The 24422-nt window shown below is 50.2% G+C and overlaps 1 protein-coding gene across 6 annotated transcripts in view; it reads right to left on the reverse strand.

Annotated features, from left to right (window-relative positions):
- Positions 1 to 3860: 3860 nt before the first annotated feature.
- Positions 3861 to 24422, reverse strand: part of sbno2b (strawberry notch homolog 2b) — a 56589-nt gene continuing 36027 nt past the window's right edge. For 4 of the 6 annotated variants that reach the window (XM_079739736.1, XM_079739739.1, XM_079739740.1 and 1 more), the window contains 26 exons: positions 24096 to 24201; positions 23613 to 23773; positions 21198 to 21331; positions 20210 to 20300; positions 19774 to 19917; positions 19192 to 19309; positions 18757 to 18862; positions 18490 to 18643; positions 17975 to 18151; positions 17365 to 17462; positions 16308 to 16402; positions 15618 to 15800; positions 15179 to 15300; positions 14516 to 14647; positions 13583 to 13718; positions 12131 to 12243; positions 10567 to 10638; positions 9604 to 9712; positions 9410 to 9481; positions 9167 to 9310; positions 8481 to 8575; positions 7698 to 7790; positions 6938 to 7069; positions 6491 to 6567; positions 5962 to 6152; positions 3861 to 5345 (listed from right to left, as the gene is read on the reverse strand). In XM_079739736.1, the coding sequence (XP_079595862.1) occupies positions 4009 to 5345; positions 5962 to 6152; positions 6491 to 6567; positions 6938 to 7069; positions 7698 to 7790; positions 8481 to 8575; positions 9167 to 9310; positions 9410 to 9481; positions 9604 to 9712; positions 10567 to 10638; positions 12131 to 12243; positions 13583 to 13718; positions 14516 to 14647; positions 15179 to 15300; positions 15618 to 15800; positions 16308 to 16402; positions 17365 to 17462; positions 17975 to 18151; positions 18490 to 18643; positions 18757 to 18862; positions 19192 to 19309; positions 19774 to 19917; positions 20210 to 20300; positions 21198 to 21331; positions 23613 to 23773; positions 24096 to 24201 (4392 nt within the window). In that variant the 3' untranslated portion in view covers positions 3861 to 4008. The remainder of the gene's footprint in view (positions 5346 to 5961; positions 6153 to 6490; positions 6568 to 6937; positions 7070 to 7697; positions 7791 to 8480; positions 8576 to 9166; positions 9311 to 9409; positions 9482 to 9603; positions 9713 to 10566; positions 10639 to 12130; positions 12244 to 13582; positions 13719 to 14515; positions 14648 to 15178; positions 15301 to 15617; positions 15801 to 16307; positions 16403 to 17364; positions 17463 to 17974; positions 18152 to 18489; positions 18644 to 18756; positions 18863 to 19191; positions 19310 to 19773; positions 19918 to 20209; positions 20301 to 21197; positions 21332 to 23612; positions 23774 to 24095; positions 24202 to 24422) is intronic. The other 2 variants (XM_079739737.1, XM_079739741.1) reach the window with 1 other exon arrangement.

Genomic DNA, 24422 nt, shown 5'->3' on the forward strand with positions numbered 1-24422 from the left:
AATGAGTTAGGAAAATCCTTTAAGAACGAAATATGATGTGTAATTTAGGTACAGTGTGCTGCAGATATATGCTGCAGTGCTTACGGTGGATTGTACTTTAGCTGTTGGACAGGAGGCAGTGGTTACTTACACGACACTACCCTCTAGTGGTTCCTTTCGCCAGCCTCCAAGTTTTTGATAACAGTTGCAGGAGTTCGAACCAGCCCCACATGAACTGATCTACGATTGTTTTTTTCCAGGTCCATTTCACGCTGTTCAAATGATTGTTGGTGTACAGTTTTTCATTACTTACCAACTTCATGAACCCTGTATTTTCGCCTTAATTAAACCATTAATTTGAGGAGTGAACAAATGACTAAAGCATCACATCAGGCTATTACATAATACCGCAAGAGAATTTCTCGACAGAGTGTATTTTTTACCTGTTATTTTTCTTCATTGAATGCCTGCCTGGCACAGCTAGTTTTCCTTGAGGAGTGATACCTTTTCTCTGCGGTTTCTTCTCACTGGGTTATGGAGATTGTACTTGCCCTATTTACCCTTTTAACCCTTGAAAGCTGTGTTTGTGACTAGGGGCTATGCAAATAAACTTGACTATCTGCTTTAAGTTGGTGAGTAAATAGTAATATAGATAGTAAATAGTAATAGTGAATAGGCTGACAAATGCAACATATGATCCCCTGGCAAACCACAATAAGTTAAAAATGTAGAATGTCAATAAAGATGGGGAACTATTTCCACAATCTTTAAATTTTTATTTGTTTACAAAGATACGATTGCAATATGATATATTCCTTCCTTTTATGAGTAGAAAACTTTTAAAAGAATTAGTCGAAAGGCACAATTTTTTACAATATATACACATTTCGATCTAAATTATAAATATATAGAAAAACAAAAACACAACCCAGAATAAAAGTGCTGAACACAGTTGCTGAACAGTTTTTTTTTACAAAAAAAAATAGTCTTTGTTTAAAAATACATACAATCAGTAGCATGTTTTTGTTTCATTTTTTTGTTAGCAATAAATTATTTGAATGTGAAGACATTTATATAATATGCAGAAGGTGGGGGGGGAGACAGGTATGTCGGTTACAGTTTACAAGAAGCAATTCTTCAGGTCAGGAACACAAGCTTGCAACTCTCCATCATAACCAACAGGACAACAGTAACTTGATTATGCCATTCTTAGTGCAAAATTATACAAAAACATAGGCTGAAACGCCAAACTACACTAGTTAACAGAGTAACAACGTTCTTAAAAATGTAGTATTTTGTCTCAGTGTCGTTCCACATCCAAGACGTGTAAAGCTCTGACTCTGACTCAAACTTAAAGCAACAGAGAGGAGAGCCTTTGTTTACTCAAGAGAATATTACAACGGATGGGTTACAATGAAGCACTAGAAGTATTAAAAGAATCTGGGCCGTATCAAGATGACAACTTGTGTCTGAGACTTTGTGGTGGATTAAACGTAAAAAAAAAATCAGCATAAACACCGGGGAGCCCCAGATGCAAATTACCTTTAACAAGAGGAGTCAAAAAATTAAACAAAGAAATACTAATAAAAAAGGAGGGAAATAGTGCGGAAATAGTTTTCCTTAAAACAAAAGAAATTCCATTTTGTGGCCCTAGGAAGGCATAATCATTTTTAACCAGACATTTTCACAAACAATTTTACAAACAAATGACTAAAGCATCACATCAGGGTATTACATAATACCGCAAGAGAATTTCTCGACAGAGTGTAATAGCAAAAAAAAAGAAAAGAAATAGAAATCCGATGTAATGGTTACTTCTACGACTGTAAATAGGGGAAAATATACTTCTCTCTGATATCTGGCTGATAAATCTACTTGAGGGATTTTCTTTCCTGAGATTGATTAAAGATCGGATGTCTTCAAGCCAGTAACTGTCTGTGGAATACTTTGGTATCTTTCTGCAAACTATAGTCCCGGCAGAATCTGTTAGGTGCGGGGACCATGCCTCCACTTGAGGCTAAGAGAATGTGTGAGGAGAGAACGACTGAAACCCAGCCTCTGCGTCGTTGCACAGAGCACTGCGACTTTATTTGGTGGCAGAATAGAATAGACTGTATTTGTTTTGTTTTGTAGCCATTTGTATTTTACACATCCCTGACCATACCTTCCCATAACTAATGCATTATTAACCAGGATAACATATCTAAAATCTAAAATATCCCTTAAATATAAATATTATTCACTTTCAGCGTTAACATTGGTGACAAAACATCTAGGAACATATTTGCTTTCATCCCATGACACGGCTCTTTACAATAATAAAAAAAAGGGTTGTATGCATCTGGTTCAACACAACACTATAGAGCACAACAGAGAAATACGTTTGAGTCAAGACCGCACACAGGTGATCAAGAAGCATTGCCCGTTCTCGAGCGTAAACAGTACTGAGGATTTTGTTTCTCATTTCCTAACAAACGTAGAATCTGTATTTTTTTTTATTGCTGTTTGATTGGTTGCGTTTGCACAGCCATGTCATTGCCGGGATCAACTACAGTGCATTCATCCCTAAAAAGGAACTAAAACAGAACGAAAGATGGCCAGATCCAACGGGTTTCGCAAATATATAGGATCGTAAAGATACGCACTGAGAAGAACAACTGACTATATCAATATTGGTCGAAAGGTTTACAAAAAAAAACAACGGTAAAAGCACTCCAGACGTTCCTGAGACTTCAACACATCAACTCACCCCAGGAGTCCCATCACTAAATATGCTAATAGAAAGACAGTGGAAGGAAGGGAGGGGGGAAGGTAATCATTTCTTTGACACATTTATATTCCAATCTAGTCAACACGTAGCCTACCTGCGCCACATGAGAACAAAGCCTAGGCCGTCGTGTCCTATTATTACGGCGAGAGAAGTCCCAGGCGATGAGGCCCGATTTCTACGGGGACGGGCGCAGGCTTCACAGATACACAGACAAAGACACACGGGCTAAACAGGGTGGGGCAAAGGTTATGTTTATCGAAGACCCATCACCACAAACACCGGGGGAGCGGTAAGAGTTAAATACAAATATATATATCAGAATAAATTAGGAATAAAACAAAACAATAAAGAATACAACGGTCAAGAAGTACAAATCTATACATTAGGCCTATATGGGTTTTTAAAGACTGCATTTCAGTTGATTTTTTTTTCATTTTATTCAAAAGGCACTGTATGCAACAGCAGACTGCTTTCCCCCTCGCCCTATTCATCACTCTAGACATATACACGGGTCAGACGCTGGGGGGGAGGGAGAGGAAAGGTTGGGTTGGGGAGAAACCACAAAGAGCAAGTTGAAGACCCATTCGGAGGCTTACTACCCAAACAAGCGGTTTAGTCATCTTTTTGCGTCTTCTAGTTCCACACAATTATGTGAGGAGTCACTTGCATACGGGGCGTGTTGCAGACGAGTCAAAGGACCAGGGAGCAAATCAAGAAGAAGAAAGAAAACATACCGGCGGAAAATCACAGAACATATGTTACTACAAATGGTAAAAGGCATTTTGGTTCCAGCAACTTCACCCTTCATACCACATGGAGCCAGCGGGGGGCGCTGTGTTATCGCTAAAACCACCCCCGCGATCACCCTCGATGAACATCAAACTGACAGCATGCACTCCAGTCGTCACATACAGCACAAGATGTTTCTCAAACAGCAAAACTCCCATTTTCGGTTACAGCTGCCTTTCACTGTTGAGGAGGGAGGGGTGCGGGGGAGAGGGCTTTGGTGTAAAAAAAAAAAAAAAAAAGAAGAAAAAAAAACTATTGGGTACCAAGAGAACCCCACCCCCCCTCCTTCTCTAACAAAATCCCTGCACAGAGTCAGCAGAACACTGGAGTTGGATGGAAACACGGACGGGGGGGACGGCGGGGACGGGGGTCGGGACAGGCAGTGATGAGACTATAGGCCCTGAGGGCGCGCTCAAGACACAGCAGCAGACGCGACGCAAAAAGGTTCCGGGTCAGAGCGCGGCGGCGAGTCACTCGGGGGGGCGGTACTTGATGACGGACTTGCGGTCGTTGCTGGCGAGGAGCATGCTGTTGAGCACCTCCCTCACGTCCAGGGCGCCGGGGCTGCCGCAGTGGCCGTTGTGCGACGGGTCGGGGGGCGGGTGCAGGCAGGCGGGGGAGGAGAAGAGGGAGGAGGGCGAGGGGGCGGAGCTGAAGAGCGAGGCCGGCGAGGGCGAGGGCGAGGACGGGCCGAGCGCGGCGGCGGCGGCGGCGGCGGCGTGCAGCCCCCGGGCCGCGAGCGACAGGTGGGCCGCGGAGGTAGAGGAGGAGGAGGAGGAGGAGGAGGAGGGGTGGGGGGGCATACCGAAGGACAGCGGGGAGTCCAAGAAGTCCAGGAAGTCGGGCTGGCTGCTGCTGTCCCCCAGCAAGCCCTCCTGCTGCTGCTGCTGCTGCTGCAGCTGGAGCTGCTGCTGGAGCCGCGGCTGCTGGAGCTGCTGCAGCAGGGGCGACGGCTGCTGCTGGGCGGAGAGCTGGTGGTGGAGGCCCAGCGCGTTGGGCGAGATCAGGGACTCCAGGCCAAAGTCCTCCCCGAAGGCCCCCGGGGGCCCGCCCAGGCCCAGCCCCGCCTCCGTGCTGTCGGGGGAGTGCGACGGCGAGCTCATGGTCAGGTCCAAGATGTCCTCCAGAGGGTTTTTGGAGGAGGAGGAGGAGGAGGAGGAGGAAGGGTTGGCCAGCAGGGCCTGGGACGCCAGGGCGTGGCTCTTCAGCGGGGGGAAGGGCATGAAGGACCGGGGGGTGAACTGGGGGAAGTGGGAGCTGAGCGTGGCCATGCTGGGCAGGGGCCCCGGGCCCTTGCCGCTGCCGTTGTTGGGCCGTTGGTTCTGGGTCCGTGGCGCGATGTGGCTGGGGGTCCTGTGGGCGGAGTGGCGGGCCTGGCTCTGGGCCGCCGCCGCCGCCGCCGCCCGCTGTAAGGACGCCTGGCCCTGGCCCGCCTTGGTCCTCTGGACGGCCAGCTGGGAGACGCCGTGGTGCTGGGCCCGGTGGTGGAGCTGCTGCTGCTGGGGGCTCAGGCCCTGGAGCTTGTGGTTCAGGCCCTGGAGCTTGTGGTTCAGGCCCTGGAGCTTGTGGTTCAGAGCCTGGGGCTTGTGGCCCGGGTTGGGGGCGATGGGCTGGCTCCTGCCGTGGCTGTGGCCGATCAGGCCGTCCAGCAGGTGGCGGCTGGCCTGCTCCAGCTTGCGCTGCCGGTCGTCCGTCTGCTGCTGCTCTAGGAGCTGCTCCTTCTCCCTGCGCCGCTTCTTCACCTCCTCGTCCATCTGGATCAGCTCCTCCCGCACGCGCGCCACGCAGTTCTCCGGGATCTTGATGCCTGGTGGGGGGGATCGAGAGGGGGGGGGGGCGGGTTGGGACGCTCCGAGTTAGCCAAACCGGGCGTTTTGTTAATTTTGCCTGAGTCGTTGCGATTGGCACAACGTCCCCGGAGAAGCCTTTACAGAAAAGCTTTTGGCTAAACTGCTCTTTTAAACCTTCTACCTGTGCTTTTATGTAGCCTCTCTGCGCCTAGGTTTTAGTTTTAGTATCTGCAGCCTCTCTCTGTCTTCGTTTTAGTCGTTTTCATGTTGTCTCTGCCCTTTGTTCTTGTGCAATGGAGCACTTTGAGAGTAATATTTTGGTGTGGCTCCAGTCACTGGCCTCGTCTCGGGGGTCTCGATATAGCCTGTTATATGGATTAAAAGGCCCTATATTAAGGACACCCCCTTCCTGACCCTAGCCCCCCAGAGGGCAAGAAAAAACTCCCTTAACTATCAAGAAGAAATCTTGGGAAGGAACCCAGAGTGGGGTGATCAGGAGTACAATGGTAGCCATAATTGACGTACATACATACAAAAATACAGGCCAAACATTTTAAAATCGGTGATGGGTGGCTGGAAGGAGAGTCCAGGCATTTGGTTGCGATATGCCGGCCACCCGGTCGCTCGACTCACCGACTTGCTTGTTGTGCTGTTTGGTTTTCAGCCGGACGATCTGCAGGATGCTGGTGCTGGTGACGTCGGCGACCGTGTCGGCCACGCGCTTCCACACGCGCAGCAGCGCGCCGCACAGCATGTGGTACTGCCGCAGACGCATGCCCTGCAGGCACTCCTGGCCCTCCTCGATCTTCTTGCACTTGCCGTTCCTGCGCAGCGGGGGGGAAAGGAGAGAGGGTCAAATCGTCGGCCCACCTGGGAGCTCGCCACGTGGTTCCATGTGCCCGAGACGCTGCTAGAGGACTTTCTTATTCATACCCTTCTGATGCAAGAGACTCAAGACTCACTTGGTCAGACTCCCCCCACCCCCCTCCTAACCCGTAAGCGTTTTTTATCTCTCAAACTTAAAACAGTACGTTAACTTCCACTAAGGGAGGAGCAAATCCCACGGGATAGAGCTTAGGGCTCACTCCTGATCCCCGATCATCACCGCCGTGGACGGAGCATAGCGCACCACACCCAACCGCCACCCATCAACACTACCCACCAGTTGGCGTGGCTGCACTTCTTGAAGGAGAAGGTGAACTGGTTCTCCCAGGAGTCCTGGGCCTCCTCTGGGGGCACCTGGGGAGGAGACAACGTACGGGTTACCACGGTGAACAGGTGGCTCCGACGCATACACAACCGGCCCTCAGGGGAACACTGGCAGCCTGGCACCTCGTTGTTTTAATGCTGGATGGTCCCTGTGGTTCAGGGTCTCTCGGCCCCACAAGGGGGCAGCCAACACCAAGCCCTTAAACCCCACCTTCTCTGTCAACCCTCCCCCACCGGTACAAAAGCCTGTGTTTTGTGGATAATTACTCACACCGTGGGCGGATGTAAAAGCGTTGGGAACATCACTTGCGATGATTGAACAAATGAAATGCTCACAAACGAAACCACTTCACAATGCTTGAAAAATAACATTCCAATGCTTGAGGTTTTAAAAGCTCACCTTGCGGTATCGAGACTGCAGGTTGTCCAGACTCTCTGGGTGGTTCTGCTTGCCGATGTTGGGCTTGTAGATGATGAAATTCTTGCCCCGGCCCTGCTCAGCCAGCAGCACACACGGATGGTTTCCTCGCAGCTGGGGAGCGAAGGGGGCACGGGTGAGGAATACAGATAGGAGGAGGGCCGCCGCACAAACACACACACACACACACACACACACACACACAAAGCCAAACCACCCGCGTGCAGATAAACCCGCTTCGCTCATTAACCCGACGCACAATGGAGACGTTTCCCCGTGGCACGGGATTCAGCAGCCACCAACCCGGGGCGCGGGACAACAATAAAGAAAATCAATAGATGATTATGAATTCATATTCACAGGCGCCTAATAGGTTCACCGCCTGGATGCGTCGCATTAGCCACTAAGCAAACAGCATGTTTTGTTCTCTAGGGCAAAACCTTATTCAAGACAAGACTAAATGTGTGGAAACGTCAGAAAACCGTGCAAGAAAACGAACGGCCGCTAGGCTAAGCCGCGTTAAAATCCAACCCTTTGACCTCCACCTTGCAACACAAAAGATTACATTCTCCCTGGTCGGAGGGGGCAGACAATTCTCGGCGGCAGGAACTAGCCCGAGGGGGTTCATATAATGGCGCTCGTTTAACAATGGCGTGACTCACGGCCTTGTCACGCACAGAGAGCTCACGGGTGTCTTTGGGATACGTGTGGCGCTGTGTGGGGAGAGAGCCCCGTTCCTCACCTTGTGGGACAGGTAGAATCCCTCCTCGGGACGGCTCAGCTTCTGGGCCTTCTCGCAGGCTTCCGACCAGGGCATGCCTCGGTCCACGCTGATCTGCGGGGCGGGAGACACGAGGGGGAACGGGTGTGAGAAGGAGCTGTTGACCAGCGGAGTCGCCACCGGGTCGCGTGACCAACGGAACAATAAACCAGGGAAGTGAGTCGACGCACAACAACGAAAAAGACAAAGACAACCTTAAAAAAAAATAAAACGTGCGGAGGCATACATACAGAGGGACTTAACAAATTACCGGAGCTAAAGCAAAACAAAATGTTCATCTCTTGCACTTGCTAAACCAGTCCTGGATTTGCTGTGGCCTGTGTGCTTGCCAAGTTTAGAATGTCAAATTGTAGGTTAGCCCGAAGCAACAGCTAAAAGCCGGAGATAGCAGTAATTATCCAGCTCTTGCCTTCCACTGTGGACTCCTCAGCCCGGGGCGAAGCGTGTATGATCACAGTCTAACCACCGGCTAAATAACATCAATCAACCCCCAAATAGAGCTCTGAGCTTGTCTGCTCCCACTACATTCTCCTCAAACTGTCGTCAACGCTGAGGACAGATAACGATTGGGGCACATCTTTTACCTTTTCCAGCAAATAAAAGCTTAATGAAAAAAGAGTCATGGTTCTTTTTACCGCCAAGGACGTTGTCTCCACTTGTCGACCCATGAACTAAAATGCCTTAGATAATCGTTTTGTACCTGGACTACCACTACAACCGGCCTTCAGCTGCTCCCCTGCCTACCTTGTACAGCACAACCTGTCCATCCTGGGGGTTTCCTGCCGTGAGGAAGTTCTCCTGTTTCTCCTCGTAGATCTCGTCGTTGCCCGGGGCCAGATCTGGTGAGGACACGCAGGGAAAACATTGTTGACTGACGGAGCCACACTGACCAATCAGAGCCACACTTGATTCATACAGAGGACATCGCCACGGCAGACTGCACTGATGGGTTCGGAAAGGAGCTGCAGGCATCTGTTCAGATCTTAGTTTAAAGATTTTCCCAATCATTTCGACCAATATTAATATAAAGGTGTCAGGGGGGATGAAAGGTATATTAACAGTTGCAGCTACGGCTGGGCGAGTAATCAAATTTCAATCTCGATTTCAATTTTAGCGTCAAACGACACAAAACTAATATAATCGAGTTTTCAATATATATATATTTTTTATGTTTCATAGAAAGTGCAAGAACAGCTGGATACATATCTGTACATTATTTTAGATTTGAACAATTTTGTGTATTTTTTTAAGGCAAAATTTCAAAGTTCTCAAGTGTTTTTGGGAGAGGCATGCTGAATAAATACATGTTTTCAAACTCAAAAATAATCGTTTGAATAACCGTGATTTCAATATTGACCAAAATAATCGTGATGATGATTTTTTTCTCATAATCGAGCAGCCCTGGCAGCCATCAAGTCTTCGACGCGTACCTAGGATCCCCATGTCGTATTTTCCCTCCTTCTTGTCCTTCTCTATTAGGTAGTCGAAGTTGTCCATGAAGTACTGGAAGAGATGGTTCTGCTTGTGGACTTCAAGGCCCAGGATGCGATTCAGGAACTTGGTGATGCTGCAGTCTGTGGGAATACAAAAAGCCTTGTGAGAATACAACAAACACACACACACACACACACACACACACACACACACACACACACACACACACAGCCCCTTACCTTTCTCTGTGTTGAGCCCGATGCGAGGCTCCCGACAGAAGATGCCGACATCTATCATCCCAATTTTCATGTCTTGGGAAGAAGTAGAGGAAAGAGAAGAGGAGAATGAATAGAAAAACACAGCCGTCGTTGTTACGCTGTGTCCGTAAAGCCTGGAGGGGAAGTCTTGTGATGTGAAGGGGAAGGCGGCATACCTCTGAAGAACAGGGCCTCGCCCCCGGGGTATCCCTTGGGAGGGGGTACCTTGTTCTCGATGTGACCCAGGATAGCCTTAGTGATCTTATCCAGAGCCTTGGTACCATACTGCAGGATTGGTGGTGGGGGGAGGGGGGGGGGGGAGAGAGAAGAAGTCAGGGAACACGTATGAAAACAGCTCTCCAAACTTTGCTTCCACACCTGGGTGGTCCTCTTCATTGTTATTCACAGGCGACTGTCGGCTGATGGGATCTCTTCAGCGGTCGCCTATCCACCGCCTGAACTCAGTGGTGCGTGCGTTGACACAAGGTCTTTAGAAAACACACTGTGTTGAGGGCAGCGGAGGAGCTGCCGTCATCAGCGTGGAATGTCTAGGGCTCAACTCGGAGCCCTGCCAGTGTTTTCATCAGGGGGCTCGGTTCAAATTAAACACCGGACGTGATGTGGTGCAGAACGCACTTTAAAACCCCTGTTGATATCAACGTCTGCTAACGGCATCGCCTCTCCGAACATGACCGCTGGTTACGATACTTTGTTGTTGTTATTGTTAGAGATGTTCCGACAGCATTTTTTTTCCTTCCCCATGCCGATTCCTGATTCCTGAAATTGAGTATCTGCTGATACCGAGTATAAACCGATACAGCATCTAGCATTGTAAGTACTTCTTCTTATTGAAGGGTTCTCTTAAGGTGACAGAAATGTAAAGTCGTTTCACTTACAAAAAAAAACGATCGCAGCATAACGCTGCATGCGGTTGTGATGTTCTTTGCCTGTGTAGTAAATGAGCTAGCCACGGGCCGCATTTTAGGCAGCATCGGAGAAATTTCAGATTCTGGTATCGGAACAACTGTGGATATTGTGTTGTTGGTTAAGGTGCCTCAGTCAGGTGAAGTCTAGCTCCGCCCTCCTTGTAAACAAACGGTGGACGGTGTAATGATGGCCGACGTGGCCGGATGGGCTACCTTGTTCTCAAAGTTATATTTGCTGAGGTCCCTGGACTCTGTGGCTCTCCGGTCTCCGTGCGTCAGCGCGCCCTGCACGGGGAGACAGAAGACAGTGTTATTATTGAAGGTTATCGACTCGCCCTGCCTTCAGAGTGCTCCTCAGGCGCCCGCCGTATTCTTTGTCTCTCTTAATTAAGTGGTGAGTGTGTTCACACATGCACGCGCTCCCAAGACACTTCTAAACCTGGATGGGACGATAAATTAGGATTAGCTTGGTGCTGATTTCTGACGGCACAGTTTCATGAGATCTAATTCTGGTTCCTGTTTCCAGTCATGCTTATCCTGTGACCTTTCCTTGACAACCTTTGGAGTGGGACATGAGAATGATGTGTGTGTTTTTGTGTGGATATGCAACAATGAGTGAGTGAGTGAGTGAAAGAGTGTGTGCGGTGTGTGAGTGAGTGTGTGAGTGAAAGAGTGCGCGCGTGCGGTGTGTGAGTGGAGTGTATATATACACAAGATGCCGGCACTTCTCCCATTATGCAATGAATGAAGTCACCAAAACAATGGGGTGCCTCAGACAGGTATGACATCATCGCTCGTCTAGGAGCGATAGGGCTAGGGATGTGGTAGGCGTTAATCCTGCTGAAATGTGTGTGTCGGGGGTGAGTTCAGGTGTAACTTGACCGTAAGAGTGTTTGATGTGTCGGTCTGAGACTCCATGCTGTGTCCCGAGCTTGTTAACACGTCTCTTCTCCATCAGAGAGCACAGATAGGAAGAAGACCTGTGTTCATTTATGAATCGTTAAGTTTTTAGGCTGAAGATTTAGGCTGAACATCAGATGATCGTCCTTTCAAAGTACTCCCACAAACCATGACCATATATGACAGCAAAGGAGGGAGGGAGACAGAGAGAGAAACTGACAGACAGACAGGTAAACTACGAAATCATATTGCCTTAAGAAAAACCACAATGGGCGTACAACTGGCAGCAGCCATTTCAATTCAAATCATCCCTCTAGAGTCAGCTCTTTGTTCAGGGGGATGGATTAGTGGGAGGAACCACGGGATGGCCCGAGGTTTGAGCCACGGAGGGAGAGCTGGCCTCAGACCTCAGGTGAACTCGCATGGGAGGTGGTTCACGGCGGGAACAGGAAGGACAGCGGTGGGATGGCGAGGGGAGGGGGGGGGGGGGGGGCAGGGCCAGGACAAAGGGGAGTCTTTCACAACGGCTGACTCAGGGAACATGCCGTGCAGACGGCCAACCGTCCAACAAAAAACAGCTGGTCACCTGGCATCTGGGTTTTGTGTCGCAGTGACTCATGAGGAAGCAGTGCATGATGGGAGGGGCATGTTTTCCGGGTGATAGAAGTGGATGACAATTGAATCATGGGTGGATGACATTGTTTTTTGTTTCATTACAACAAAACAAATTATCGACTAAATCAATCCCGATCTCTCGCGTGCGTAACAAATAGTGCTGCGTCTTCACCCAGCGCTATTCGTCACACACGTGAGTGATCGGGAACAGGAAGGATCCCCCCCCCCCCCCCGCTTGCCCCCGTGCACACTATACACATACCAGGCTCTCCAGTCGCTTGGCCACGATGGAGGCGAATCGTCTTTCTCCCCCCAGCTCCGAGATGAGGAAGATGTACTCCGGCGCCGTGACCTGATTGGACCGGTGAGTGCGACCTGCGGAAGGAGAGATCGACCGGAGAGACCAACGTTACGGAAACTTTGTAAATAAAGAAGAGGGCGATGTTCCATTCAAAGAGTCTGCGACTGCCATTGAGCTGCATGGCTGATTTAGTGGCGATCCGCTGAATGAGTGCGAGGAAGCCGGGATCAATAGTAAGGAGGGGAGGCGGGTACGCTCTAAGGGATGAAAATCAGGGCACTATATCCAATGACGGGTCCCTGCCTTCTGGGAATAGGGGGTGTGTGTGTGTGTGTGTGTGTGTGTGTGTGTGTGTGTGTGTGTGTGTGTGTGTGTGTGTGTGTGTGTGTGTGTGTGTGTGTGTGTGTGTGTGTGTTGGGAGTTCACCAGCAGGAGTGTTTACATGTCTAACAAGAGGCTATTCCTGGCCCTATTCTCAACCCCACCGCACTGTAAACACAACGAGAGACATCAGCGCTGTACGGAACCAACAACCAGCCCCCGGTCTGTGTGTGTGTGGGGGTGCGCGCGCGCATGTCTCTCTTTATGTGTGTGTGTGTGTCTCTCTATGTGTGTGTGTGCGCGCTGTGGCTTCACATTGCACCGCACCACCCCGCTTCCAGCAGGAAATGCCGCTGACGAGGGAATTAGCGGGGCAGTTATCTAATTACTGCAAACAATTCATTTCTCCAACCTGTAAGTAAGTGTGCGCGTATAAATGTACCGTTTACCGCGGCTGGCTGTAGTATCGGAAAACCAATATTAACAGAGCGCTCGCTGCCAATGGTGATAGAGCCGGGTCCATCTTAATTAATTCCGCCGTTATGGGCTCCACGCTGGAGGCCATAACGGCCGAAACTATTCCATGCTCCTCGATGTAAGCTTTTGATTATGTGGAACCAGGAGGCTAAAACGGGAGCACGGCCCGCCATTGATTCCGGTAAACGCTAACTACACACGGCCGTTATTGTTAACGGTAACTGCACACGGCCGTTATTCTTTCCTGGAAGACGATTCCCCGGCGACCACGGCGAGCGAACCGCAGTCGATTGTTGTGGACGATGAAATTCCACCGTTCAACCGCTTTTTTGCCGTGGGGGCAAAAAAACCTCGTCCACCTCAAGTGGTACCCCTGCTGTCGACGGGGGGCTGGACGGGGTGCGTCTTGGCTGGAGCCCCCCCCCCCCACGGTATACCCCCACCTGACGGCTTCGTGTAGGTAGGCCTCTGTGTGAGTAGGTGTGTGTGCGTGTGTTTGTGTAGGTAGCTTTGTGTGAGTTGTAGATGTGTACGTGTGTACGTGTGTGTATGTCTGTCTGTATGTGTATGTCTGTCTGTATGTGTATGCGTCTGTCTCTCTCCCCCCGGACTCACCGAACTGCTGGATGGCGCGGTCGGCGCTCCAGGGCAGCTCCAGGGTCATGTGGACCCTCCGGCGCTGGTTCCTTACGCGTTTGTCCGCCTGCAGCGAGATGCCCGAGCTGGCCGCCTCCGAGATGATGGCCACCAGCTGGGGTGGAGCGGGGGAGGAGGGGTGCAGGAGGTCAGAGAGGGAAGTGAACCTCATGCTGTAGAGGAAGCGTCCGTTTTTGCGTGGTTATATATATAAAGGATACAGACTCCCTTTGACGCAATTTCAACCCAAACGAATTGTGGTCGGCTTTCTTCCACATAATCACATCGGGCAAAACCTGAAAACCGACAGCCGTTACCAGTTTTTCTCTCTTATTCAAATGTCTTCGTCGATGACGGCATAGACATGTGCCACGTGTTAGGTAGAATCATTTCTCTTCCTGATAACGATGCTTCCTCATAGCAAATAATTTAATTGCATGGGTCATGGGAATGTGGTCATGGGAAAACACCGGCAGCCATTTACCAAACATTTTCCATGAGCCAATGTGATTGGCCCCCATAATTCTTACGGGGAAACGTTCACATCGCGGCCACTAACAAGAAACGATACAAAAGTGAAGGGAGTGACCATCGTGGAGAGTTAAGGCAATGGCAGCAGGCAAGGGGCGGTAGAGGCCAAGTTAATTTGCTAAAGGAATGGACACAACAAAGTAGTTCTGGAACAGTGGAGGAGATCGGCATGTCCTCATTATCACACGTGATGGCTACAGTGGCCATGCCAAATGCTAACTAACTCGACACCTGTCACTGGAGAGAGGAAGCGATCCATCTCTTAGGTGCAAGGAGAACATACGGGAATACACTTTCAATGAAGAAGTGAAATCCAATTTATGTTCATGTCATTCATATCGTTCTTCCGGGACAGACGCGCATCATGTGGGGGGGTCTGACCTTCTCTGCGTTCATGAAGCGGTCCTTCTCCTTGACGTTGATGTGGTCGATGCTGTTGCCCTGTTCCGCCCGCGACTCGTAGCGCACCGAGCCGTCCGCACGCCGCACCACGCGCCCTTTGCGCCCCGTCATCTGCAGGGACGGGGAGACCACGGTCATGCATGTGTGCGTGGTCCGAGGGGACATCCGCAAAGGAACGGACGCGGCTACACCTGTGATCTACTGAGGGTTCACTGCCGGGAGGGAAGGTCTTATTGGGGGTCATTGTTTGGCACGGGGAGCCTCAATGCACTTTACGGACCTGACGCCCAGAAGCGTTTCTGCGGAAACACATTTACACCATGAGCGACCAATCCACCTTGGAAGATGGGGTTTTAACAAAGACGGTGAAAAGAAATCTATAGATATATATGTTTACGGGTAAGGGGTTAACCTTAACAATTCTTAACTGTGTGGCACTTGGTTCTATAGTATGAACATCCTTACTGTACCGACAGCGATATATTGTTTCTTTTCTTCTCACAAATTCATTAATGTAAGTCTCTAATGTAAGGAAAAAAGCGTCTGCTTTACTATAACAGACTAGGGACACAAGCTTTTCATCTACATCCTATTGTAAAGTTAATCCCCTGGAGGGCAACCGTCGACCTCCCTTCCCCGTACCTCAGACACTTTCTCCGGGCCGCCGAACTTGTCGATGAGCTCGTCCAGGGTGTTCAGAGGTAGTTCCTTCCCCAGCGCTGAGATCTTGTTGAGCAGGCCCTGCTTCATGTCCTCTATCCTGGCTGTGGAGACACGGGGGGGAGAAGGCGTGCGATGAAACGCGACCCATGGCACAACGCCGGGCAGAGCGCGGCCACGGGAGGCCGAGCGGGGCCGCCGCCGCGGGGTGCTAAGGTGTCAGCTCGGGACTGACGGACGAGTCCATCCGTCTAGACGCGTCTAGACAACAAACCCCTTTTATTTTTAGAGGCTAACACAGCCCGACTGATCATAGCGTCGCTCCGGGGCTCGTCCCGAGTCAAGACCGCTAAACGGCAGGACACCCGGTCAAGGGCCCGGGGTCGAACAAACGGGGCACGACGCGAGAGTGCTCTCGAACCTGCAGTGTAGCTTGTGTGGTTGACGAAGATGACGTCGTCGTTGTCCAGCAGGGAGTCGGGCGAGGAGTTGGAGTCCGTGTCCATGCCGTCCGAGTCGCTGCTGCTGTCGTCGCTGATGTTGATCACGCCGCCGCTGTCCACTGTGTGCTTCGACTGCTTGGGCTGCCGGCCCCGAGGCTTGCCTGGTTGGAGATACACACAGCGTACGTCAGGACATAAACAACAACAACCACAACAACAACAACGGGTTATGCTGGGGCTGCACCCAGCGTTGCCAGATTGGGGCAGATGTGTTTATAAATCAATTGTTCAGAATGGTTGGGAAATCTGGTCCAATCTGGCAACACTGGCTGCAACTGGTGGAAATACACACTTACATCAGGACATAATCATCAACAACAACAGCCGAAGGGTTATACTATGGCTGCACCCAGTGTTGCCAGATTGGGCCAGAAGTGTTTTCAAATCAATTTGTTCATTAGAAAGTGAAATACTGGTTGTAATGTTGTTTGTGCAACTTTGGAAATGAAGCAATTTCCAAAGGAAACATTAAGTGTTTCAGTTCCACACAGCAGCATTACGATCCACTGAAATGAGGAAACTAGCGTATGATAACACACACGCACATCAGGATTCGAATGTTATCCGGGTTTGCGTCCTTAAGTTGCAGGGGGAAGAGATGGCCTTACGTTTGCACTTACGTTTCCTTTTAGTGCCGGGCGCCTTCTCCCTCCTCTGCTTCTCCGACGGAAAATGTTTGAGAACGAGCGAGTAAAACACCCCCCTAAAAGTACAACATTGAGAAAAATAATAAAACAGGGGCAGATCAATGAGATATTTGTTTTATTAGAAACAATTTTCCCTTTGCCGTTTTGTTGTTCAACGTTGGCCCTTGAGGTGACCTTCAAACAGACAGCGAAGCAGGGGAGCGTACAGGAGGTGATGTTCTCGGTATCTCTACCCACAGCGGTGGTCTCCTGGCCGACAGGGCGGTCCCACCAGGGGGTCTCAAAGAGCAGCGAGCTCCAGTGCTTAGTGTGTGTGACCAAAGTGTAAGTATATTCAAGTGGTGATTCTTTTTATAAAAAGACACTCCGACACTTAAGAATGAAAATGAAACTAGAAAAGTTACAAATTTAAAATATCAGATGAACAAGTTCAGCGAGTTAAGAATAGCAGTGCCTCGAATAGTTTCGGCCAAGATATTATATCCATAGATTGCGTTACTAGTCTTAAAAAGATTGTAATCAGACAACACTAAAACCATAGTGGTTACAGTGTAGACGCGTGTAATTGTGCCTGTGGTGCAGTGTGACAAATCAAACACTCGCTATGGTCTTGGGAGCTGTTTGTTTGTTGAGAGTGAGTACATTTAATAGCAGGATATTCCCGACTAGTTTTCTTGGGAATCGCTGATAATGATTCACCTGACCGACATGGGATTTGTGAGCGAGAAATGATAGTTGCCAGATAGTGACCAGATATTCACACAGTAAAAATAGGAGGGAGTCACCGCCTTGCCCAATGGAGGGCAGTTATACATGAGACATACCCACAATAGAAGGTTCCCAAGGATGTGACACACACAGAAGAGAGTCCCAGAGAGTCATACATAGACAAACAGACATAAAGGACACACACACACACACAGACGGACATAAAGGACACACACACACACAAAGACAAACAGACAGACAGACATAAAGGAGGACACACAAACACACACACACACACACACACACTCACTCTGCAGCAGAGACGAATCGGTCGAGCTGGCCGTCGTTCTCGTCCAGCACCTCTCTGGTACGGGCCTCCCCCGTGGACTGCAGGCCGATAACGATGCACTGTGGGGGGGGGGGGGGGGGGGCAGCACAACAGGTCAACACACAAACACACACACACACACACCACGTAGCAGGTAAAACAAGCCTTTCGATCCCATGGACGGTCAATACTTATTAACCGAGGACATGACATGATACGACCCAGCTGCTGGGTAATAACATCAATATCAATTTATAGAGGATATCTAAATATATTCTAAACATATTTATACATGGTTTATTCAACCTCACTCGATTAGAACCAGAGCAAACAGAGAGACAGACAGACGGAGAGAGACAGAGACACAGAGAGAGAGAGAGAGACAGAGACACAGAGAGAGAGAGAGAGAGAGAGAGAGAGAGAGAGAGAGAGAGAGAGAGAGAGAGAGAGAGAGAGAGAGAGAGAGAGAGAGAGAGAAACACAGACAGACAGTCAGATAGAGAGAGAGAGATGTGACCTGAATACCTGACTGCTCTGCCTCGTCCCCAAAGAGCATACTAGTGGAGTGAAACTTTCTCAAGGTTGCACTGACCTTCCCAGCCTCCAGCTCCCTCTTGGCCAGCTCCACCAGGCAGCGCACCTTGGCCGCGATGCAGAGGTACTTGAAGAAGCGCTGGTGAGACGACCAGAACTGGCCCCACAGAGACTTCCTGCTCACCAGCCCCAGCTCGTCTGCCGCCCGCATGAAGATCTGCAGCGCCTCGGCCCACTAGGGAAGGCAGAGGGAGAGGGTTAGGATGGGCACACACACACTCACACACACACACACACACTCGTAGCATGCATACCAATGCAAAAAGCTAAAGGCAACCTCACAAGCACAGACAAACTAACACACACACACACACACACACACACACACACACACAGACAGAGAAGGGACAGACCCACAGAGTCAGACATAGACAGACGGACAGAAAGGCGAAGGGAAACACACACACACACACACACACACACACCAATAACATCACACAGCGCAGAACAAACCCACAAACGGACAGACAGGCAGACAGACGCATAGCTCGGAGCTTGCTGTAGGAGTCTCACCAGTCTGGCGGCCTTGTTGTAGACCTGTTTGAAGTCGTTGTCCAGCCCAATCTCCTCGATGCGGAACGACACACCTGAGAAACTCAGCTGCCTGGCGATGTACATGCCACTCACTTTCATATCCATGGCAACGATCTCCATGGCCCCCACACCCCTGTACATACACAACAAACATTACATTTCTTGATTAACTGAACCCAGGTCCTGTAGCCGTCACACCATAACAGGGACATGTTTGTGAAACGTCACCGGCCAACTCCAACATACCTCTTCTCGATGGCGTGCAGGAAGTCATCGAAGGTCTTGAAGGGCGTGCCCTCGCCCCAGATGCCCAGGCGGCTCATGTAGATCATGTTCTTTGGCTCAGAGGCGCCTGTGGCAGACAACAGACATTTGTTTTAGTAAGAGAGCAAAACCAACGGACGCAACCGTTTCCACGCCGGATCATGTGTTTCTCATCTCCTGTTGTGTGTCTGTGTCTTTCTGTGTGTGTGTGTACTTCTCTCTGTGTCTGTGTGTGTGCTTCTCTGTGTGTGTGCTTCTTTGTGTGTGTGTCTGTGTGTGTGTGTGTGTGTGGGTGCTTCCCGGTGTGTGCGTGTGTGCATGTGCGTTGTGCGTGTATGTCTCTCTGTGTGCCTGTGTATCTCAGTGTGTGCGGTTGTTTCGGTGTGTGTCTGTGTGTGTGTCTGTGTGTATGCCCACCGGTGGCGCTGGCGTAGACCACGCGGGCGCGGGGCAGCTTGTTCTGCAGGTCCAGCACGGCCTTGCCCATCTTGGTGGACGTGGCGTTCTTGGCTTTGTGGCACTCGTCAAAAATAATCTGCAGCGGGGGGTGTGAGGTCAAGGAGAAAGAGCGGCAGCGACGTGGCTTGGGGGGGAGCCGATCCTGGTCGACACAGAACCCTTCCAAGTGTGTGGCGCCATCCTATTTTAAAAAGGCCACCAGCGCTTGCAGGCCAATCTCAACATGTTGCTCAATCAAATGTTTTTCTCCCCGTCTCAGTTCTCCCGAGAGAGGTTTTTCACATGGACTGTAACACAGTAAAAGTCTATTAGCGGTCCGTGTAGTAAAAGGGTCGGAACGAAGTTCATATACTAGAGTATAACACCTCTAGTATATGAAGAGGTGTTATACTCTGACAACGCCAAGTCTTGGCATTGTCATGTCAAAGAGTCGGCCTACTGGGTGTGCCTAAGCCCTTCGAGGGAGTGTTAATCTATGTGTATAATTAATGATTGTCATTTTTCCCGGTAGACTGAGTCATTGAGAACATGAAAGGATACGACGCCATCAAAGTCTGCCTTGCACCAGTCCAGGATCTGTTTGATTCTGGTCCGGTGCTGTCCCCCAGCTTGGCTCTCTCCAATCAGCGCCGAGTAGGTCGCAAACAAGACTCCTTCTGAGGTAGCTGTGTCTCCATACTTTATCTGCCACCGGAGAAACCACACGATTAGCTTGAACTACACTCATAACCGCAGACAGAACGCACTTGTTACAGGAGCAGGAAATTGAATAACTAGACAATGCAACATTAATGAAATTAACCATCAGTAAAATATGAAAAAGAACAAACTAAACTTAAAAGACATTTGTAATAAAACAAATATTGCAAAATACGAATTACCACGCGACTTTCTTTTGATGCCTGCCATGAAAATAGACAAAAGCAGGGCGTTTCATTTCCCTATTCTGACTGCACCCGTTTCCTTTCATACAGACCTTGTTTAAGGCGTGCACAGGAATATGGGCAGAATCTATGTCTTTGAGATCTCTCTCTGCGTCGAATCGCAGGTCGTTGGATATGCTGAACCTGAGGGTGGAAAAAGAGATGAAGAGAGAGGGGGGGGGGGGGGGGGGGGAAACAAGGTCAGTGCCGTACACCACTTCTCTTTGTGCTACAACCAGTTTTTGATCTTCGTTTCCAAAACATACCCATCAGGGGAATCCGAAAAGCAACCATTTCATGATCACAGAGAAGGCAGCGCGAATGGAAAATGGGGAGTATAATCATTCTGCTTTGTTGAAAGCACGTTTTATCTTGAGCAGTTTTTCTTATCAATCTCTACTCATTTATTTTTCTATTTGGATTACATTTTCTTCCTATCTACCTTTCACCTATCTACCTTTCAGAGAACAGACCTTTGCAATAAAAGCAGTCGCTGACTAAACTGTAGTCGGCTGACACACCAACACTAACACTCTCCCACAGCTCTCTGAATTTGGAGAATATCCACACATATAATATATATATATTGTCTGTAGTTAACAGTATACGTCGTTTGTAGTCAATAGTGAGATGAAGTTACTAATCCAATCATAAAGCAGCGCGATGTCTAGCATGCATCTTTTTATAGGTCGTCTGCTAGCGTCCCTCCATCAGGTGTAAATGAAGCGGGCGCACTTCAGCAGCGACTTGTGAAGTAAATGCAGCCGAAGGGAAAATAAACTGCTAGTATACATTTAGTTTTTTTTGGTGGATGTGGATATAGATGTGCATGTATATATGTCTATCGAGAGATCATTTTTTTTAATAACAAACATATTTTTATGAGCTGACTTTCTGTCGCTTGTTACAATGATGATTCACACCCTCGAAAAACAAACTCTAGAAATGAAGTCTGTAAAACAGACTACTGCTCCGGCGGAGAAGTGCACGGTCATCAGGGCTCTAACGGGGGCCTCTCCAGCAGAATGGCCTCGGCCTTACCATAGGGACTTCTTGCGTCCCTTCAGGAAGTTCTCCAGGATGATGCCGGCCACCGTGCGGCCCTTCCCCACGCCGGCCCCGTCCCCGATCAGGAAGCCCGCCCGCTGGTTGTTCTGCAGGATCACCTCGTGTTGCTGCACACAGCGGGCACAGAACGTTAGGGTGAGGGCGGGAGGAGAGAACGTGAGGGTGAGGGGGGGAGGAGAGAACGTTAGGGTGGAGGGGGGGAGGAGAGAACGTTAGGGTGAGGGGGGAGGAAAGAACGTGAGGGTGAGGGGGGGAGGAGAGAACGTGAGGGTGAGGGGGGGAGGAGAGAACGTCAGGGTGAGGGGGGGAGGAGAGAACGTCAGGGTGAGGGGGGGAGGAGAGAACGTTAGGGTGGAGGGGGGGAGGAGAGAACGTTAGGGTGAGGGGGGGAGGAGAGAACGTCAGGGTGAGGGGGGAGGAGAGAATGTTAGGGTGAGGGGGGGAGGAGAGAACGATAGGGTGAGGGGGGAGGAGAGAACGTTAGGGTGGGGGGAGGAGGAGAGAACGTCAGGATGAGGGGGGGAGGAGAGAACGTTAGGGTGAGGGGGGAGGAGAGAACGTCAGGGTGAGGGCGGGAGGAGAGAACGTGAGGGTGAGGGGGAGGAGGAGAGAACGTTAGGGTGAGGGGGGAGGAGAGAACGTTAGGGTGAGGGGGGGAGGAGAGAACGTCAGGGTGAGGGGGGGAGGAGAGAACGTCAGGGTGAGGGGGGGAGGAGAGAACGTTAGGGTGGAGGGGGGGAGGAGAGAACGTTAGGGTGAGGGGGGGAGGAGAGAACGTCAGGGTGAGGGGGGAGGAGAGAATGTTAGGGTGAGGGGGGGAGGAGAGAACGATAGGGTGAGGGGGGAGGAGAGAACGTTAGGGTGGGGGGAGGAGGAGAGAACGTCAGGATGAGGGGGGGAGGAGAGAACGTTAGGGTGAGGGGGGAGGAGAGAACGTCAGGGTGAGGGCGGGAGGAGAGAACGTGAGGGTGAGGGGGAGGAGGAGAGAACGTTAGGGTGAGGGGGGAGGAGAGAACGTTAGGGTGAGGGGGGGAGGAGAGAACGTTAGAGTGAGGGGGGGAGGAGAGAACGTTAGGGTGAGGGGGGAGGAGAGAACGTCAGGGTGAGGGGGGAGGAGAGAACGTTAGGGTGAGGGGGGAGGAGAGAACGATAGGGTGAGGGGGGGAGGAGAGAACGTTAGGGTGAGGGGGGGAGGAGAGAATGATAGGGTGAGGGGGGGAGGAGAGAACGTTAGGGTGAGGGGGGAGGAGAGAACGTCAGGATGAGGGGGGAGGAGAGAACGTTAGGGTGAGGGGGGGAGGAGAGAACGATAGGGTGAGGGGGGAGGAGAGAACGTTAGGGTGGGGGGAGGAGGAGAGAACGTCAGGGTGAGGGGGGAGGAGAGAACGTTAGGGTGAGGGGGGGAGAAGAGAACGTCAGGGTGAGGGCGGGAGGAGAGAACGTGAGGGTGAGGGGGGAGGAGAGAACGTTAGGGTGAGGGGGGAGGAGAGAACGTTAGGGTGAGGGGGGAGGAGAGAACGTTAGGGTGAGGGCGGGAGGAGAGAACGTGAGGGTGAGGGGGGAGGAGGAGAGAACGTTAGGGTGAGGGGGGAGGAGAAAACGTTAGGGTGAGGGGGGGAGGAGAGAACGTTAGGGTGAGGGCGGGAGGAGAGAACGTGAGGGTGAGGGGGGAGGAGGAGAGAACGTTAGGGTGAGGGGGGAGGAGAGAACGATAGGCTCTCTCTCTCTCTCAGTCTCTCTCCGTCTGTCTGTCTGTCTGTCTGTGTTCACATTCACAACCATCAGGAAAGACAGCCATTTCATATGGATGAATGATTCCGTGTCGTGTTTGGAGCATTTTGAAAGATATGCAGGATGTGCATGACTGAGTAAAATAAATAAATCCCACCAATAAAAGCCTGAATATCCATTATTCCATTACAACTGAATTGTATTTAGTTAATCATAATGGACAACAAATGCCTTTGTTGCCTTCTCATATTAATCTCTCTCCTCTCAGGTGGCAGTAATGAGATAACTAATGACGCCGATTGTGAAAGACATATTTAATAACAACACCTGTGCTAACCTTTGTGTTAGTGGGTACGAGCCTCTGTGTATATGTTTATGCGTGCATGCGCTGGGTGTGCATTTGTGCACTTTTTGTGTGTGAGTGCACGTGTGTGCGTGCGTCTGTGTGTATTAATGTGAGCACTCCTGTGTGCCTGTGTGTGTGTCTGTGCGTTTGTATGCGTTATTGTGAGCACTCCTGTGTGTCTGTGTGTGTTATTGTAAGCACTCCTGTGTGCCTGTGTGTGTGTGTTTGTGTGCGTTAACGTGAGCAATCGTGTGTGCGTTAACGTGTGTGTGCCTGTGTGTGCGTGTGTGTGTGTGTGTGCGTGCGTGTACCTGGCAGGCGTAGATGATGGCCTCCAGCTGCAGGGCGGACAGCATGCCACTGTTGATGGTGGACTGGTGGATGGACAGGGTGTAGGTGATATCGGGTGGGGGGACGCTGGACAGCGTGTTGGTCTCCACCACAATGTCTGGATGAGAGATCCCTATCGTGGCTGTGGAGGGGGGCGGGACACATAGAGGGCTCAAGTCTCAGGCACAAGAGATTTAAGCTTAATGTTCAATAAAGTTAAAAATAGAATTGATATATTTTTTAAGAAATCATTTGTAGCGTATGTAGCTCATTAATAATATGATACTCGAAAAATATACCTGCACATTGCTTTGGATAAAGACCAAATGATAAAATAGTAAGAATTTAGATTTGTTACCATGGAATTAAACAAGTTACCCAATTAAACTAGGGATGTAAAGACATTGAGTTTTCCTTCAGGGTGAGCAGGAGTTGCGGTTCAGTCTAAATGAGGGTTTGCCTACATTTCGAAGGCTTGTAGTCGGCATAGGTGTCGACATGTCCAAGCTCCTCGGCCTCCTCTTCCTCGGCCTCCTCCTCTTCCTCCGGCGGAGACTCTGTTCTCTGAGCCTAGCGGGACAGCGGGACACATGGGAAATGTAGTTTGTTGTTGACAACATGCAACCTTCTGGTGGCGGTGGAGTTGGTTTTTAGTGGTCAGTGCGCAAGAGGAGGAAAGTGTTAGGAAAGCAGGACAGATGTGGGACAGGCACATCTGGAGGAAAACGGACAAGGGACATTAAAACTGGTTGAGGCATTCAGTTGCAAAGGACCTATGTTTAAGAGCTGGC

Source organism: Pollachius pollachius (genome assembly GCF_949987615.1).
Source record: "Pollachius pollachius genome assembly, chromosome: 7".
Taxonomy (NCBI): Eukaryota; Metazoa; Chordata; class Actinopteri; order Gadiformes; family Gadidae; genus Pollachius; species Pollachius pollachius.